We start from the raw sequence: 18,559 nt of genomic DNA, 5'->3' as shown, positions 1-18,559 counted from the left end.
TCATGATCATGCCACAAGACTAGGAAAAATCAAGGACATGATGGCAGAATCATGACACTTTTGTCACCTTACGTACTCCATGTTGAGAACCACCGCCTTAAACTATCTTTGTAAAGCGACCTTGGGTGTTGGAAAGGCGCTATATAAATAAAAATCATCATCATTATTATTATTATTATTATTAATAACCACCCAAACACAATACAAACTCCAGAATACCAGCTCTCTGTGAAAAAGTCAGTAATTATTTAATGCCAATATTAAAAGGTTGAGGCATTCTTACACAAAAACAAACATATTGCACAAACTACCATTTGCATTTAAAATTGAACTCAAGCTGTTTAGTTACTTTCCCAGACAGGTGCCTCATATCCCTCACTCCGGTAATTGTCCATGCTGGATCTGTCCCCTTTGTTTTAAAAAGTAAGAATGGAAACCAAAATAAGGCATTGGCATGACCGCATCCAGCTACTCAGGCCTTTCTAGTGTACCAGCTGTGAGAGTAGCCTCACATGCACTGCTTCTCTTTATCACTAGCCTGTAGAGGTAGGCGCACATGGGGTGCTAAAAGAATCGCCCATTGCAGACTATATTTGAGATCGCTGATTGGCTACAGTTTGTCAAACATTTATTCATTTAATCAGCAATTGGCTAAGCTGCTCCACAAACCCGCCTCCCTGGGGCATTTCTCCAGCGCCCCAGAGCTGATGACACGTGCAGACAGGTGGAGGAGACATGTAGAAAAAGCAGACAATTTGAATTTCTATCATATTTTTCACATATACATGGTGCATATCTCAAACACACAAATATTGCCAATTTGTATACATGATTTATGTATGTATTTACTTATTTATTTATTGCTTGTGGCTCTTAAACTATGGTCTCCGCCCTAGCGCCCTCTATTGGCCAGCCACCCCTGGATCCCCCTGTTCTCCATTGCCTGTCTTGCCCCTGGGCTCTGAGGAGGAGACAACACAGGCAATCTTTACTAAATTGACTGTAGGCTACTAACATCAAGAGCAATCAGTAGAGTGATTAAACACAAGCAGTTCTGTTATAATTCTCATGCATAGGCTATAAGTTAGTAATAAATTATGTAAATCACTAGTTCTTGACACTTGGCTTAAAGATACTACAACTGATATTTTTCGACATTTTTTTAAGTTCTTTATGTATTATTTTATATAGCCTACATTAATATAGGCCTATTTATGTAATTATGGGCTTTCTCTTTTCAACCTTTTCACGTCTCAGTTATTTATACAAAAGACAAGTCTTTATTTAAATGTACTGTAAATTTATTCTGGTTTGCTGATTATTACGTGAATTTTAAAATGAATCATGTCTAACGATGTTGACAAAAAGTCACATCTGTGAAACCATTTTTTAAAATTAACTTTTTGTTACAGCATATTATAATGTTATATTTTATTTAATATATATATTTATATTTGATTTAATAGTATGATTAAATAAAGTTAAATAAAAAGATATATTATTAATCTAATGAAATTGTGTGTTAAAATAGCCTATTAGTGATTATCTCTGCTTAATTTTAAAGTGGAACTGTGGCTATTTAAAAAAAGAAAAAAAGAAAGAAACTAAAGGCAGATACATTGTGTGACATGTTTTGTTTCATGTCTTAAGAATCAGTGAACCATCTAATTCCAAATTCACTTCATGTCTGTGAAGCCCCCATTAGATTCAGGACAATCTTGGTGGTAGCCTACATGTGTGACGCCATCTACACCTCCTGGTTTCGTTGTGAATGCAGTGATAAGAGGCGAGCTAGGCTTGTCTTTTTTCTAGACTATCTTGAACTCTGCTTGCCAGGATTTGTTTGGGTCTGGTCTGGAGTCTCAAGGAAACGCGTTATCGGAAGCGCGTCGCTGGCCCTCGCATCACAGGAGCGGTGAGGCATAGCTTCAGCAGCGCACGCGACACACACAGTGCAGGAGCGCGGAATGCTCAGCAACTGATCACCACACGGTGTTTGTCTTTATTTTACATTTTCTTTGGCGGCGACAGAGCAAAAGAAACTGAGGACATCAGCCTCAGTGGATATCTGATATGGCGGGTTCACGCACGCTCGATGTGTTTGTGGGAATTGCTCTAGTTTTACACACTTTGGGAAGTGTTTTCCAGATCACCCGAGGAGAATTAACGGCGGAAGGTGAGTGCTCGTGGACTCGAGTATAATCTTTATTTATGACAGGAATTTGTTATGGCTACGGATGTGGAATCAGGTATTCAAGCTATGACCTAAAGCGATAAGTTGCATATTTCTATTTTTCTCATGAAGGCTATAACTTTGTTATAGGACTTTTAAACAATGGCTTTATGAGAAAACAGAATGCATTTTCATCAAAATGAAAATGATACTGTGCATCTTATCTAAAAGCGTATGAGCTGTGCATATTCTTTTCTTTTCACACTCATTGGCACTTTTAGTTTTTCTAAATATTTGGCGGGTGCTATTGATTATTTTTCTTTGTTGGCTATATATTATATACAATAATCGCCATGCATTACAATGAATAAGCTAATAGGGGGTTGAGCATGTGCTTTTGCTGTGCTGTTGTGATTATGCTAGAGGCGATGTTTATCAGCAGCTGTTTTCAAGCGGTACGTTAATTCGCTTCTTGCTGAAAGAATATGAGTGGGAAAATCTTTCAGTTTCTGTTAAGTGGAGCTGGATTGTTTTCGTTGACATACAAACTGTTCATCACAAGAAAAGCTATAGGCTACGGGTTCTCGCCTTCTACTGTGTCGTTTCACACTGCGCAAGGTTAGCCTATTTAAAACATGAGACATGAGGATTCGACAGACTGTTGTAGAAACTATTATTCTTACACATTTAAGAGGAAAGTAGATTGCAGTAATTTACGCTTCCTCAAGTCATAAATTCCAAGGTGTTTCCATGTTCCAATTTATCCGACTCGAGTCTGTGTCATACGCATTCTCGAATAGAGATTAAGCTATATCTAACCAATATTGAACAGGTAAAAAGAGATGCTGTAGCCTACTGAATATCGGCACATTTTATACACTTAATAAAAAGGTAATGCCGGGTACATTTAATTTACGTATATTTTTCTCCATGCGAATTTGTTCCAAACAAAACCAAAACATTTGACGTGTCTGCGAGTATTAGAGCTGCAGCAAATTCTTCACTTTGAAAGGATTGTTATCACTCCGCTCCAGCTCCACTCCAGGTTTTTCATTTCCGCTAAGAGAAACAGCAATAATGCAGACGCTTGAACCTTGTTTTTGCTGTGGATGGTAATTCATAATTTTAATTTACTTTGGGGTTTTTTCAGTTCTGCATTTCTGTAATATCAATGTGCTTTGTACAAATTAACTTTTAGACAACAAATGTTAAAGTCACCACAAAATCGCAATTGACAATTCATAAAGCCACACCTCCAAAAATCTGTCATTCACACGATTGCAATAATTAGAAATCGACAACAATCCTACATCAACAACAATCCTACACTGCCCTACATTTTTCTTGTTCGAGAATCCATTCCTTCTGGATACACCTCAGAGACGGTCTCAATTTCTTTTTCATGCTGACTTTAATCACTCGCATTGCATGGATTGCTTTATCTTAAATACTACCATTAAATAAGTGATATAAATGCAATTAATATAAAAATAAATGTCAATTAATTGTAATAAAAAAATAAAATATTCTTGAATGCATGTGTCAAAACAGTGAATGCTCAAATTGGAAGTATAGGGGATTTCCAAGTGCACTAGAAGGCGGCATGATGTACATATCAGCACTCATGCCTCTTGGCCAATCAAATTGGAACTAACTGCTGTGTAAATGGTGTTACACCATAGGAGAAAAGGTTTAATGTTCTTGTTTTTAATAAAGTATTCAAATTTCAGAAACGGAACTCCGTGACCTAGTTTGTAGCCCACTTTACAGGCCTTGGCAGGATGGGAACTACATGTGAGTTTTGGCCAAAAAAACAAAAACATTACTGTCTAATGTCTCTCACATGTGTACCTTGAGTGTTGTGGTTGTGTATCTGTGTGTTTTGTATAATAGTGATCTTTCATTTCTATTGATGGAGAAAAACAACAAAGTAGGCCAAGGGTACAACATTACATAATCTTATATGTGAATCAGCCTTGTGTAGCTTGTGATAATCATTACTTTCCTGCCTCATACAGATACAGATCCTGAGGCTGAGTGAATGGTAAACGTGTTCAGACACTTCTAAATGCCAAAACACACAGTCAAGTTCAAGTTGGTTGATAAAAACAGTCAACCCTCAAAAAGACTTTCAGTTTTTTCCCTAATACTTGAAAGCTATTATAGACAGTGGCGGCTGGTCAGGGGGAGCCCAGGGAGGCCCAGCCTACCCAAAATTGTGAAGCACGATTTAATGTTAATAAAATTCATCAAGCTTAAATTACGTGATATTAGTTTGAACTGCTACCGCTGATGTAACTACCGAGAGTAGATATTGAATATTTGATCGCAAACAAATTTACTAAACTACCATTCAAACAACAACAACAGCTACAAATTAAAAATGAAGGAAGACCCCATGCCAAGTTGGATATAGGCTACAGCAATCAGCTTCACTAAACAGCCAAACGTGCTCTTTTAACACGGACATTTAAAAGGACAGAAGAATGGATTTTGGATTTTGCTTCAAGTGATAGGTTAGGTGAGTGAACTTATATTTATATTGTCTTGATGTCTGTGTCGTTTCTATAAATATTCAGGTATATAAGTGACCAAAAAGCCCTTTTAAAAAATCAGACTGCTAAAATTTGGTCTGCCTTTAAAGGTTTAAAACCCACCAGCCGCCACTGATAATAGATAAATTGAGCATCATACCTTCCACCAGAACACTACTTTGGGTTAAGATACATTTGTTTTAAGGGGTCAAGAGATTGTTGCTGGCTCTCTTGGCAAAAAGTGAAGAAAGTCCTTTACTTAACAAGCATGGTTTTGAATTATAGTTATTAATATTTATTAAAAGTAGTATATCACCCATCTGCTTTAGATGGTTTAGTAGAAACAGCTCTATAACTGCACAGAGGGAGTCTCTGAGAAAAGAAAGAGGAGATGGTGAGAATGTAGGGCCCCCACAAGTCTTAAGTAGTTCATCCAAAGGGTTGGGTTTAGGTTTGTATTCAGTCTGTCTCTGTCACCCTCTCCCTTAGGCTCCTCTCCTTTTCTTTCACTCTGCCCTCAATTTCTTCTTAGGGGTTATAGTTTTTACCATAGCATTTTTTTTCTCATTAGTGAGCATGACAGTCATGAAAAAATCATTTTGATCATTTGGATTTTCGATCATTTTGAACCATATTAAATGGCTCCTTGCAATATTTGAATCTGTGCTGAGATCTCATTTAAAAATCCATGTATAGTTCAAGTCTGAAGTCTGAGTGTCTGTTTCTTAAAGGAAATCTGTTAGCTTCTTGAATTGCAATGCACTTCTGGAGATTTACTTTTACCGGTTGCAAAGGTCAAACTCTCACTGTGAAGTCTCATAGGGAGTGATATAGTTATGATATCTTATCATAACATTAAATACAGAGCTGCTCGTAGGCTGTAGACCACCCCAGAGCTTGGGCCATGCCTTTGGCCCTGGATTATCAATCTTTTATACCATGGCAGCAATATAAAGCTACTTCTTGGCAGCTCAGACCCATCACATTGAGCATTTTATGTCTGCTTGTACCCTGTAATGGGTTTTCTCTTACTTGTACCTTCAGAGGCAGGCAGCTTCATCTCTTCATCGAGTTTTAGGTATGTGCATTTCTTGTACACATAAAGTGTCTGTCTCTCGACTCGTGGCCCAGATAAAGCATTATTTATAGAGTGTGCTGGCCATCTGCAGTGCTGTGTCAAAAAGACTTTATTAATAGGAGTGAAGAGCTGGGTGTTTTTCTCTTGCTACCAATACAACAAAATTAATAGTTTGTTGCTAAATTTGGTGGAGCGAAGTGACCATCACAAGGTTGAATCTCCCATTTGTGGACTAGCTTTCATAGTGCTTGCAGTAAAAGCTATTCTAAAATATCAAGTTTAGGTTATATAATGAATACATGCACACTGAAATGTTACAGGTATGGTATTCATGTGTTTACACACAAACATGAATAGTTTAATTGACAGTTTTTAAGAGTTTTATTACATTTGATCACAAACCGCCTGAGCGAATCACATTTAGTGATTGTTGCAGTTTTCTGATCTCTTTTTCTGCCCACTTCTCAATAGAAAGTTAACATGCCAGCACGTCTGATTCTCACAAGTCAAGCATTAAAGAATATGGCAAATCTTTGTAAAGGTGTTCGAGCGACTATAGTATATATCAGGTTCAGCTAGTATTACTCTCTCTGCTTTGATCCCATTGCGTCGCTTCATAGGCTAAAGTGTTGCCAGTAGTTCATGTCATTTTTAACTAGGCTATATTTCCAGAAGTCTATTTATTTTGGTGTCCATTGAGTCTAGTTTGGATTGTTTACTGGACATGTACTGGCTATAAAAAAATTCATTTTAACCAGGCATTAAACGTTTTCCGAGAAAGGTCTTGTTATTAATTTATTCCTGCCACCCTGGAAAAATAAAGTAAGAATTTTAGAATTTATAAAATGTCAAGTGTTTACTTTAAGAGTTGTCCTTTAGTAACAGATAGTTGTGGTTGCTCCATCTGGACATCATTAGAATTGGACATCCTTCCTGCATATTTTCCATCCCTCTCTCCTTTTCTGTAAATCTTTTGCCTAACAAGTCTGCAGCTTCATTCTCACAAGCCTGTTTGGACGGAGCTGGTGGATGTGACTGATACGTGCATGTATGAGACAGTGAGATGATGGAAGACAGTGTGAGCTCATCGGGTGTTTTTAATTTTCCTAAACTTGGCTAAGTTGAATATGAAACCCTCTCTGTCTCACACACACACACACACACACACACACACACACACACACACACACACACACACACACACACACACACACACACACACACACACACACACACACACACACACACACACACACACACACACACACACACACACACACACACACACACACACACACACAAAGACAGAATTAGGCCTCCTGGCATCAAGTTAACTGACCATAGCATTGATGCACAGCCTGTTTCTAATACACAGCCTGGTTCTAAGTTCATCATCCATCATAATGCCAAAAGCAACAGTCTCCCACACACACAAACTCATACACACACAAAAATGAGCCCTGAAGAGGCAGCTAGTGGAACTTCCATTGACCTTCATGTATCTCAGGAGTGACTGCTGTAGGGTGAGAAGGCCGTTTGAAGGAAGATTCTTTGAGCAAAGAAAGAGAGTCCAAAAAAATTGATAGCAGCACTAAATAGTCAGATAATGTGAAAAAAAAATGAGAATGTGTAATTAGTGAGAAAACAGAAAAATGAATACATGTTGGGCAAGACAGTCATTTGGAATAAATGAGTTTGTTTAAATAAATGCTAGTCTCTGCAATTTTCCTTCCCTTCATTCAGCATGGGGGATAAGTGAATGGATAGCTTGAGTCAGGCTTTATTCATCCTTGAATGAGTTCCCAAGAAAGGGTGAAAAGAGCTATGAAGAAAAGGATAGAGGGGGTCCTTCTGGGTAGGTATGCTTGCAGCGCCTGACTGTTGTTCCCAGACGATCCACCATGTGTACATTAACAAAAAATAATATTACACTTTATGAATGAACAATCACGCTGAAAGTGGTATGAAGTTGTTCAGTTACATTTGCCACAAAAGAAGAGGAAGTTAAAAGTATGCCTCAACATTAACCAGACTAAATCCCACTTAAAAGTGCACCGCTTGACCTCAATGAATACAGCTGTGAAAGAGAGAGGGGAGGGGAAAGAGAGAGTTTCTTGGTGAAAGTCACAGAGGTTTCCAGTAGTTGTCTATTGTGCTCTAAGGGTCTTATGTGTTTCAAATGTTCACAATGCTTTTCAGGCCTCCAGCGGTGCTTTTGTTTTCAATTCCTCCCTGGCTCTCTTTCCAATCTTCTCTGCCTTTCTCTGTCTTTCTCTCCAGGGCTGCAATAATGGTACTCAGTATGAGGTCATTTTCTTCATAGCTTAGCTAATTACCTTTCAACAAAAGTTAATTGCATCGCTCTGAAGTGTTTGTTATTCTTTCACAAACATATTCAATGCACTATTCTCAAACATAGCTTGCTAACAGCAGATTATGTGTGCTATTAACCTCAGTTGTTCATTGACATGTTAAAAGTCCAAATGCTGTTTTTTTCCTCCTTGAAAAAAACAGAGGCTGGTTAGCTGCTACAATCTGCTCTCAGGACATCTAAAAAGATTTCTTGCACCTGTACATGTGCACTCACACAAATGTTAGTAGTGAATGCAGAGCATCTAGTGACTTTACAACAGAGCCTCTAGTATGAATGAGATGGAATGGGTGATGAGGCAGAGAGATTGGAACAGCAAGAAATTGTAAATGTGTCCCTGAAGGTGTGTGTGTGTGTGTGTGTGTGTGTGTGTGTGTGTGTGTGTGTGTGTGTGTGTGTGTGTGTGTGTGTGTGTGTGTGTGTGTGTGTGTGTGTGTGTGTGTGTGTGTGTGTGTGTGTGTGTGTCAGTCACTGGGGGGTTAGCAGAGGTTGGCTCAAGGGTAATGAAAGTTTCAGTTCACTCAAGCAAACTCACAAAACACTTGTTCAGCAAAGCACAATTAACCAGCAAAATGCATTTTCTCATGAGGACTTCTTGTTTCTTTCTTTCTTTCCTTCTTTTAGAAGGATGTTGTTTTTGCTGGTATGTCTTGTTTTGCTGTTCACATTTATCATGCAGCACTAAATCTCTTTCTAGTAGTTATTTAAGTCAGTTCTAATAAATAAATTATGGACATCTGCCCTCAATTTCTGTTTAATCAGTATCTTTTTTGATTTTTGTAACAACAATGACAAGAGAATCCTGCTTTTTCTGGAAGCTTTCTAAAGCGATCAGGGTGATCCAGAGGGGGTGCAAGGAGGGCCACAGAAGAGTTCAGAGAAAATGGTGTAAAAAAAATATGAAATTGATCAAGAGACAGTAAAGACTTTTACATGTTTACAGAAATTTTGTTTCAAATAAATGCAGTACTTTTGAACTTTGTATTCATCAAATAATCCTGGGAAAACAATGTTTCACAGTTTCTACAAAAACACAGCAAAACTGTTTTCAGCATATTGGGGGTATTTGACATCAAAAAGTTAAAAAAGATCTGATCTAGAATGATTCATATAAGTATAATATATAAATTCTGACAGCAATGGCCAGAGTTAATCTGAATGTAGATTATGGATTTATAAAGATATATTTTTATACATGTTACTATCTGTGTGTTCCCCTTTTTACAGCTAAATGTGGTTGTCAGTTTTTTAATCAGTTGCTGTGTTCGTTTCTCATTTTGATACCCTCACCAGCTCTCAAACACATACATTACAGTCCAGAGAGACTGTGGTTTTAAAAGCAACACCTTAACAAGTATAAACAAAACACCACACCCTTGTACCAGACATTAATGTCTCTCATTGCTAATATTTCATCACAAATAGCTAACACCAAATATCCCATGGCATTTTCAAAACATTGCTCTGTTTGTTTGAGCATCCCCACCCCAGTCCAATGCAGCAACATTGAGTCATCCAATAGTGTGAGACTATCTGTTCGGCCGACCAATGTGTGCAAAGCTTGTGTGAAAACCTGTCATTGTTTTTACATTTTTAATTTATTGCTAGCAGGGCAGAATCACTTTAAGGGTATTAAATGGTTTTCCTCAAAACCTTTGTATATTTTGCATTAACAATGAAGTCCCCATTTTCAAATCTCTCTCCCTTCTGCCTTTTGTTCCTGAAATGTTTAAAGATGTTGTAATTTTTCGAAATATTATGTTCAGTCGCCCAGTAGCACACATAAACATCCGACTCATGTCCATGATGGTGTTTTCAGCTGCATGCAAGCCTTAACAGGACTGTGTGGGTTCTGACTAACTCGGACTTGAACAATAAAGCTTTGTGTTTCTGCAACTGGAACCGTGGGTGTGTGTATTAGGGAGTGTGGGTGTGTGTTTATTGGATGAGGGAAATTCACTTCAGCAGCAACTTAGAGCTGCAGAACTTTACATTATACTGCTTGTGTGTGTTTCTAAAAGGAACCTCCCCGAGCTTCATCCCCGGTGAAAACACCAATGCATTAATGTTTCTTGTAAAGTAATAAAGAATTGTGCAGTTATACAGTTTGTTGCATCCAGTATTTTACAACCCCAAATTAGAAAAAGTTGGGACATTTTGTAAAATGCAATAAAATCAAGAATCTGTGATTTGTTAATTCTATTTAACCTTTTATTAACTGACGAAAGTACAAAGAAACGTTTTCCAATGTTTTCACTGATCAACATAATTGTATTTTTTAAATATGAACAAATTTTGATTTTGATGGCTGCAACACACCCCAAAAAAGTTGGGACAGAGACATGTTTACCACTGTGTCACATCACCTTTCCTTTTAATTACACTTTTTAATCATTTGGGAGTTCAGGATACTAATTGTTGGAGTTTTGCTAGTGGAATATTTGCCCAATCTTGTCTGATACAAGACAGCCGCTCAACAGTCTGTGGTCACCGTTGCCTGATTCTCCTTTTTAATGATGGGTCATACATTTTCCATAAGAGACATATCTGGCCTGCAGTAAACAGGCAGGCACATCCCTTCTATGGTGCAGAGTGTCTAGAAACCACTCAGTTTTAGCATGTGCAGAATGATGCCTGGCATTGTCTTGCTTCCGAGGGAAGAGGTCATCTTGATGGCAGTTTATGTCTCTGTACAATCCAAAAAACATGCCTCCTTGCAATGGTACCTTCACAATAAAACAAGTTACACATACCGTTTGCAATGATGCACCTCAATACCAGGACAGATGTTTGCTTTTGCACCTGTCGCTGGTGAAAGTCTGGTTGGTCCCTTTCGTCTTTGGGACTGAGACCTCGGTGTCCATTTTCTCCCAAAAACAAGCTGAAACATGGAATCATCTGACCACAGCACACATTTCCACTGTCTTCTAGACCATCTGAGATGAGCTCAGGCCCAGAGAACTCGCCGGCATCTCCACATAGAACTGATGTAAAGCTTTCTCCTTGCGTAACAGAGATTCAAGTGGCATTTCTTAATGCAGAATCAGACTGTGTTCAGTGAAAACGGTTTTCCAAATTACTCCTGAGCACATGTGGCTGTATTTAACAGAGTAGCTTGATAGTATTTTGTGCAATGCCATCTGAGGGCTCAAAGGTCACACACATTCAACAGAGGTATCCTGCCTTACCCAACACAGACTGAGATTTCTCTGGATTCCCTCAATCTTGTGACAATATTATGTATGGAGGATGATGAAAGGCATAAATTCTTTACAATCTTGCATTGAGAAATGGGATTTTTTAATTGTTTGACAATTCTCTCATGATATTTGCCACAAAGTGATGAGCCATGACCCATCTTTGCTGAGAATCACTTTTACACTCAAACATGATACCCTCAACTATTACCAATTCACCTGCTTATTGTGGACTGTTTCAAAATAGTTGGATAATCTAATTTGGATAATCTTTTCACTTTTATTTGGTCTTTGTCCCAACTTTTTTGGGGTGTGTTGCAGCCATCAAAATCAAAACTTGTACATATTTACAAAATACAATTATGTTGGTCAGTGAAAACCTTGGAAAACGTTTCTTTGTACTTCTTTGTATTAACTTGTCAGTTAATAAAAGGTTAAATAGAATGAACAAATCACAGACTCTTGATTTTATTGCATTTTACAAAATGTCCCAACTTTTTCTGATTTGGGGTTGTATAATCATTGACCCATACATCGGAACTAGTGTTTTATACATCAATTAGTTCGATTTAAACTACTGTATAAAAGCAGCAAATAATAAAAAAAATATATATTAAGAAATTTAAATTTATTAATAAATGTAAATGTATGTTTTATTTACAAACCAATTCATTTGTGCAATTATGCTGTAGATTTAATGAATTTTTTTCTGCATGTCATTCGGAATTAATACAAAGTTTTGTGTCATTGCAACTCTCATCGCGATCTGAGGCAGACAGAGCTCTAATGCAAACTGCCCATCTACATAATGATAGTTATTGCTCCTAACTGAATGTCTCATTGTAATCGTTAATGGGAGTGCAGATAAAATGAGATACAGCTGTGCTGTCTCTGGGTTTGTGGGTGAGTGCCTGAATTGCTTGATCTGAGAACATCCCCAAGGATATTATTTTCCCATCATGCTTTTCCCAAGGCAGTCAACAGCATCTTTCGTATCTAATGTCTTTCTAAGAGTATTTCTATGTTTATATGTGTGTGAATATGGGTTGTAACCTACCGTGATAAACTCTCTATTATGAATAAACATTTAAACATCTGTAAGATATCAACTAAATTTAGCTCATGACGAAGATTTTTTTAATATCATCACTTGCGGTCAAACATTTTCATATGTTCTTATTTTAGATGAAACCCGTTGTGATCGATCAAATATTTTATTATTCTTTTGAACTTAGAAGTAGCACATAGTTACAGGTTAATTGTTGTGCGTGTTGTGGAGGGTTGAGGGTTTATGTTTCCAGGATAATTTAATCAGCAAAGTCTAATTGAGCATAATGAACATGCTTGTTTGTGCTGACACTTTTTAAGCATAAATAAATTAACTCTGACAAGTTAATTAGGAATCAATTTCGCATAGGACGCTCTCTGTCCTTGGCAGGGAGGTCAGGGTTCATGTTAGTTTGATAGCAGCTAATATGCTAGAAAATGCATACATCCAAGATAATCTGGATGCTTAGATATGTGGCTGAAGTAAAATTGAAAGCTACAGCTGTGGGATCTATTCTTGTATGTATTATGCATACCATTTAAAGGGGTCCTATTAAGCCCTTTTACGAAGTCATGATTTTGTTTTTGGGGTGTACTAGAAAATGCTTTCATGCTTGATTGTTCAAAAAACATTATTTTTCACATATTTTACATTATTACAGCACCTCTCTCCCCAGTCTGTCCCTAACCTCGAACTCTACTCAGATGTAAATATTAAGATATAAGTATAAATATCAAACCAATAGATCACTTGCACTGAGCTTCGTGCCACATTTCCGTTTGGAAATAGTACGTTTCACTTATTTCCGGTTATGTTTACTTTCAGTGTACTGTGGTCAATGAGTTGAACAAACGCCACCTAAAATGAGTGTTTGCAGTAAGATTTAAAAATTTGGCAATTTTTATTGACAGGAGAAGGTATATTCTGATGTTTACTGTGTGCAGAATTTTCCAAATTTATAACTAAACTAGTGACCGCGACGCTGAAGTGTATGAGAACAGACGAATAACATCAGTACAAACCACAAACATTTATTTATTTGGATTAAATATTTTAATCATTCTGTGTATTTTTTTCATTGTCAATGTTTTCACTATTTACATGTTTATGCCCAAAATGCTATAATATTCAAAGTAGTTGACTGTCATTCTCCTCTACGCAGTGTACTTTATTGATTAAATAGCCTAGCCTATTTAACATCGTTACAGGGACCTCGCGTTCATTCATTCATTCAACTATTTTAAAAGACTGGAATAAACACCAGCGCCCACAAGCAATCCTTTTAATAGTCAATTCCATTTAAAAATGTAAACCCAACAGGTATGAAATGTCAGAAAAAACTGTTAATGAGAAGACGAGCATAGGACTGCTGCAGCTTAGTGGATGGATATATTTAGCCCATTTATTATTCAGAAATCACAGTTGGAAAGAAAATATATTTATAGGAACATTTCAGCAGGCTCAAGATAATACAGAGATCATTATTCATTGTTTTAATCAATTGGCAGCCATAAAACATAGTGATAATCTGCATTCTCATGTATGTACAGTAGGTGCACTCTAACCGGAAACTCCCGATATGTAACTGGAATACGGAAGTAGTTGTGCAAGTAGTCCATTCAAGCCTGATTCAGACTTAAAGGTGTTGTATGTAAGTTTTTTACTGTACTAAAGCATACAAATAGAGGGTATTTGTGTGACGTCACCGTTAGCTGGAGTGAATGCGGTGGCAAAAAAGAGGTAGCATTGTTTTTCAGCGTGAATGTCACAAAAAAAACACAAAACACATCTAAAACGAGAAAGCTTTGCGATTGACTGTACGACTACATTTGACAATAACTCTGAGCTATATTTTCGTATCTGACTCAGAGTATTTCATTTGTTATGTCAGTTGTGATGTTAAATAAAGCTTGCAACGTGTCAGCGGGAAACTTACAGCTCGTATATCCTCTCATGCAGTTACAGATGCAGCGTTTTGCCTGAACAACTTCTACTTCTGCTGCATGAGAGGATAATTTTTTTATAATTTTCTGGGTCATGAAAGAGTCTGCAAAACGCTCACTTTGTCTGGATGTTTTTATCTGCACTAAGAATGCGTTCCTGTCACATTTCACACATGCGCACTTCAATAAGCCGACAAGCGGGTTAATGCATTTACATGACGTGCGAAATTGGATTAAGAGGCAAAAAACTACCTTTGTCGACCGATTTATGCTTAAGCCATTTATGACCTTACTCTGATAAAAGAGAACGGGTTTCTGCGTTTAGATGACCACGTGCGTTGTCGGCTTATTGAGCAAAATCTTATGTTTTTAAATAAACACTTACAAAAAAACTATACAAGTTTTAGGGCTGGATGATATAATGATATATATAACATTGATATAAGTGATCATATAGATTTAGACCTACCTATATTGTATTTATTAGGGGTGTAAATTCGGACAGATCATCACAATACAACATGATATCGATTCTCTCAGCCAGCTATAAGATTTTTGCAGATACCTTAAAAAGTTCTGCGATACGATTACGATTAGTTTCAGGGCTATATTTATTGATTTATCGATATTTAGATATTATGTGCCAAGTTTACACAACCAGTTACATTTTTATTAACTCACAAATGCAACCAAAATATATAACATGAACATTTAATTAAACTCTATGAAAATTGCACGCCCTCTCCCAATTCAGACATCTACAACAGAAGAGTTCATTTGCAAAAACAGATAACTTTTGTTCTTTTTAATTTTCATAAAAAATTTTTTTTGGGCATTCCAAGTAATTTCAATCAAACTGCAGCTGGGTTGTTTTAATTAAGTAAAAAATACAGGTATTTTCAAAATTGAAGTTAATTGGAAGTATGTTTTTTATATATTAAAAGTTTTTTAGCAAAAGCAGATAACTCCAACAGTTGTTTTTTTGCAAAAGCAGATAACGTCGGATGACGACGAATGGGGTTTCGCTTAGAAAGCCTATCGACTTTGAGTATTACAAAGCGAGCCAATGGCAAAGAAATGCCATGGGTCTGTGGAATTTGCATGGTGCAACTCCGCCCCACCTTGTGGGTATAAAAGGAGGACGCCGGCAACTTACAGATATGTTTCTTCGCTGAGGAGCCGAGACTGAACTCAAGCGATCCCCACGGTACAGCGGAAGTGACAGGAAGATGTAACGTCTCCGTTTCCTTTCGTTGTCACTACGAGTTACGTCGGATGACGACGAATGGGGTTTCCAGTCTAATCACGCCACCTTCACAGCTGTCTTCCAGTGCCCTGCATAAATCTGAGATCCCTGTCGTGAGACTAGCACGGACGAAGGACTCCTATTTAGCACAGGAATACCAAAGTACACTGGGGAGCATATCCCACAACTCAGAGGAAATATGCAATTATTGCCAACCCAGAGGGGGGGACTTAGAGAATCCACTTATGACCCGGAGGGATGCATATGGAGAACACTGGGGTGTCCAGCCGCAGATGGAATATTTCAACCCCAGGGGTGGCAAGGTGGCTTACCAAGGGAAAGACACATGCTCAGAGAGGCTTACAGTGGAAATACACATGTGGGGGTCGCTCAGAGGAGGGACCATGCACACGGGAGGCACCTATCCGACGCGCAGGCAATAGAGACTGGCGCCGACGTCAGCAGTGCTGGAAAAACTCAGGGCTTTCGGGGAAGCTCACCTGAGGAAAATATCGCACGTATCTAGTCCGTGGAGTTGAATGGCGAGCAAGCGAACAGGCTCCACTCGGAGATTGTAGAATCTGGCGAATGTGTTAGGTGTTGCTGCAGCTCTGCAGATATCTGTTAGCAAGGTGCCATCCGCTAGAGCCCAAGAGGATACCACACTCCGGGTGGAGTGGGCAGTCACACCAAGGCGGCACGGTCGACCTTGCTGCTGGTATCCCAAGCAATGGCGTCCCGTCTACTATCTAGTGAGACAACTTTTGCTTGGAGAGAGCCTTTCCCTTCAGCTTCCTACCACAACAGACAAAGAGCTGGTCTAAGGTCCTGAAATACTGCGTCCTGTCTACTTAGGCGCATAGAGTGGGTACTGGACAGAGCAGTGCCAAGGCTTGGTCTGCCTCCTCCAGGGGCAGCGCTTGCAGGTTCACCACCTGGTCCCGGAAGAAACTGGTAGGAACCTTGGGCACATATCCAGACCGGGGTCTTTGGATCACATGAGAGTAAGCTGGCCCGAATTCCAGGCACGCTTCGTCAACGGAGAATGCGTGCGGGTCCCCTACTCTCTTGATGTAGGCCAATGCAACCAGGAGCGCTGTCTTCATTGACAGGAACTTAAGCTCCACTGATTGCAAAAGGCTCAAAGGGAGCACTCTGCAGGGCAGTTAGAACCACTGAGAGGTCCCAAGAGGGAACGAGAGGAGGGTGAGGAGGATTCAGTCTCCTCGCTCCCCTCAGGAACCTGATGATCAGGTCTTGCTTCCCTATGGACTTACTTTCCACTGTTTCATGGTGTGCGGCAATAGCGGCAACGTATATTTTCAGGGTGGAGGGAGACAGCCTTCGCTCCAACCCTGCTTGAAGGAAGGAAAGCACGACACTGATCGAATGTCTCCGGGGGTCTTCTCGGTGAGAAGAGCCCAGTTGACAAAGAGGTTCCACTTCAACGTGTAGACATGTCTCATGGACGATGCTAAGCGGAAGTGATAGTAACCACCAACGCTGGTGGTAGGATACTCAACCTGCCTCATCCCGTCCAGGAACCACATGTGTAGGTTCAAGGATCGGGACGAGGGTGCCATAGGGTGCCCCGCCCCTGAGAAAAGAGGTGCTTCCTCAGAGGAATAGGCCAGGGAGGTGCTGTCACAAGGAGTAGAAGTTCGGAGAAACAGGTCCGGGTGGGCCAGTAGACGCGACCGATATGATTTGCTCCTCGTCCTCCCTGGCTTACTGGGGGAAAACGTATACTTGCGGGGCCCCGCAGCCAGCTGTGCGCCAGTGCGTCCGTGCCGAGCGTGCCCTTGGACAGGGGGTAAAACAGAGCGCAATGGGTCGAGTCGTGGGTGGCAAACAGATCTATCTGTGCGTCCCCGAACTGATCCCAAACCAGTTGAACCGACTGGGAATTGAGTCACCATTCTCCAGGGAGGGCTGAAGCCGTGGGAGCTCGTAGGCTCCACAGTTCAGGGCTCAGGGAATAATGGCTCGAAGTGACCTCAGATGCTTCTGACTCCATAAGAGGAGGTGGCGGGCGAGCTGCGACATACGGCGGGAGGTTAGACCACCTTGATGGTAGATGTAAGCTACTGACGCGGTAATGTCAGAGTGGAATAGTACGCGTTGACCTTGAGCAACGCAAGAGTGGTGCAGAACAAGGCATACTGCCGCAACTCGAGGCAATAGACATGCTAAGGGCGCTAGGTCCTGTCCAGGAGCCGGTGGCAGCGTGTCCATTGCGCATTGTGCCCCAACCCGTGGTGGAGGCATGTGTTGAGAAACAACATTCCCGGAAGCTCGCTCCAGGGGCACTAGCCCGTAGAAAATTGAGGTTTGGCCACGGGGTGAAGGTCTGACGGCAGGTCGGAGTAACTGGTACTCGGAGCACGCCGTTTTGCCATGCCCACCTCGGGACTTGGTCGCATAGCCAAAGGCTGCGGACGCCATATGCCCCAGGAGCCTCTGAAAAAACTTAGGTAGAACCGCAATCTTGCGCATGATTGTCTCAGGCAAGTCAGCAGTGGCTGAGTGGAGAAGGTGACCGAGTCAATACCGAGAAAAGAGATCCTCTGCACGTGGCAAAGTTTACTCTTTTCCCAGCTGACCCGAAGGTGTCAGGGTCACTGGGTCCCTGTGTTCGCAAACCTTGTCTCGAGAGTGAGCTAGGATAGCCAGTCGCCGAGATAGTTCAGGATGCGAACCCCCGTGTTCCCATGGAGGAACAAGGGCTGCCTCGACAACCTTTGTGAAGGTGTGAGGAGACAGGGCTAGCCTGAATGGGAGAACAGCGTACTGATATGCGCGCCCCTTGATAGCAATCCGTAGGTACGGTCTGAGTCGAAGGAGAACGGAGACAGAAAAGTAGGCGTCCTTCATGTCGATCGCTGCAAACCAATCTTGTGGCCGCACACATTCAAAAATGCGTTTGGCCAGGAGCATCTTGAACGGCAGCCTGTGAAGGGGGCGGTTCA

At 40.1% G+C, this 18,559-nt stretch overlaps 1 protein-coding gene across 1 annotated transcript in view; it reads left to right on the top strand.

Moving 5' to 3' along the window:
- The first annotated feature begins 1,700 nt into the window (after positions 1 to 1,700).
- plxdc2b (plexin domain containing 2b) overlaps positions 1,701 to 18,559 on the top strand; it is a 107,746-nt gene continuing 90,887 nt past the window's right edge. The window contains exon 1 of the mRNA XM_077229238.1: positions 1,701 to 2,176. Within this exon, the coding sequence (XP_077085353.1) occupies positions 2,074 to 2,176 (103 nt within the window). The 5' untranslated portion in view covers positions 1,701 to 2,073. The remainder of the gene's footprint in view (positions 2,177 to 18,559) is intronic.

Source organism: Siphateles boraxobius, unplaced genomic scaffold, assembly GCF_051911475.1.
Source record: "Siphateles boraxobius isolate OS27281-9 unplaced genomic scaffold, OSU_SipBor_1 130, whole genome shotgun sequence".
NCBI classification, from domain to species: domain Eukaryota; kingdom Metazoa; phylum Chordata; class Actinopteri; order Cypriniformes; family Leuciscidae; genus Siphateles; species Siphateles boraxobius.
This window is presented reverse-complemented; position numbering and strand designations above follow the sequence as displayed.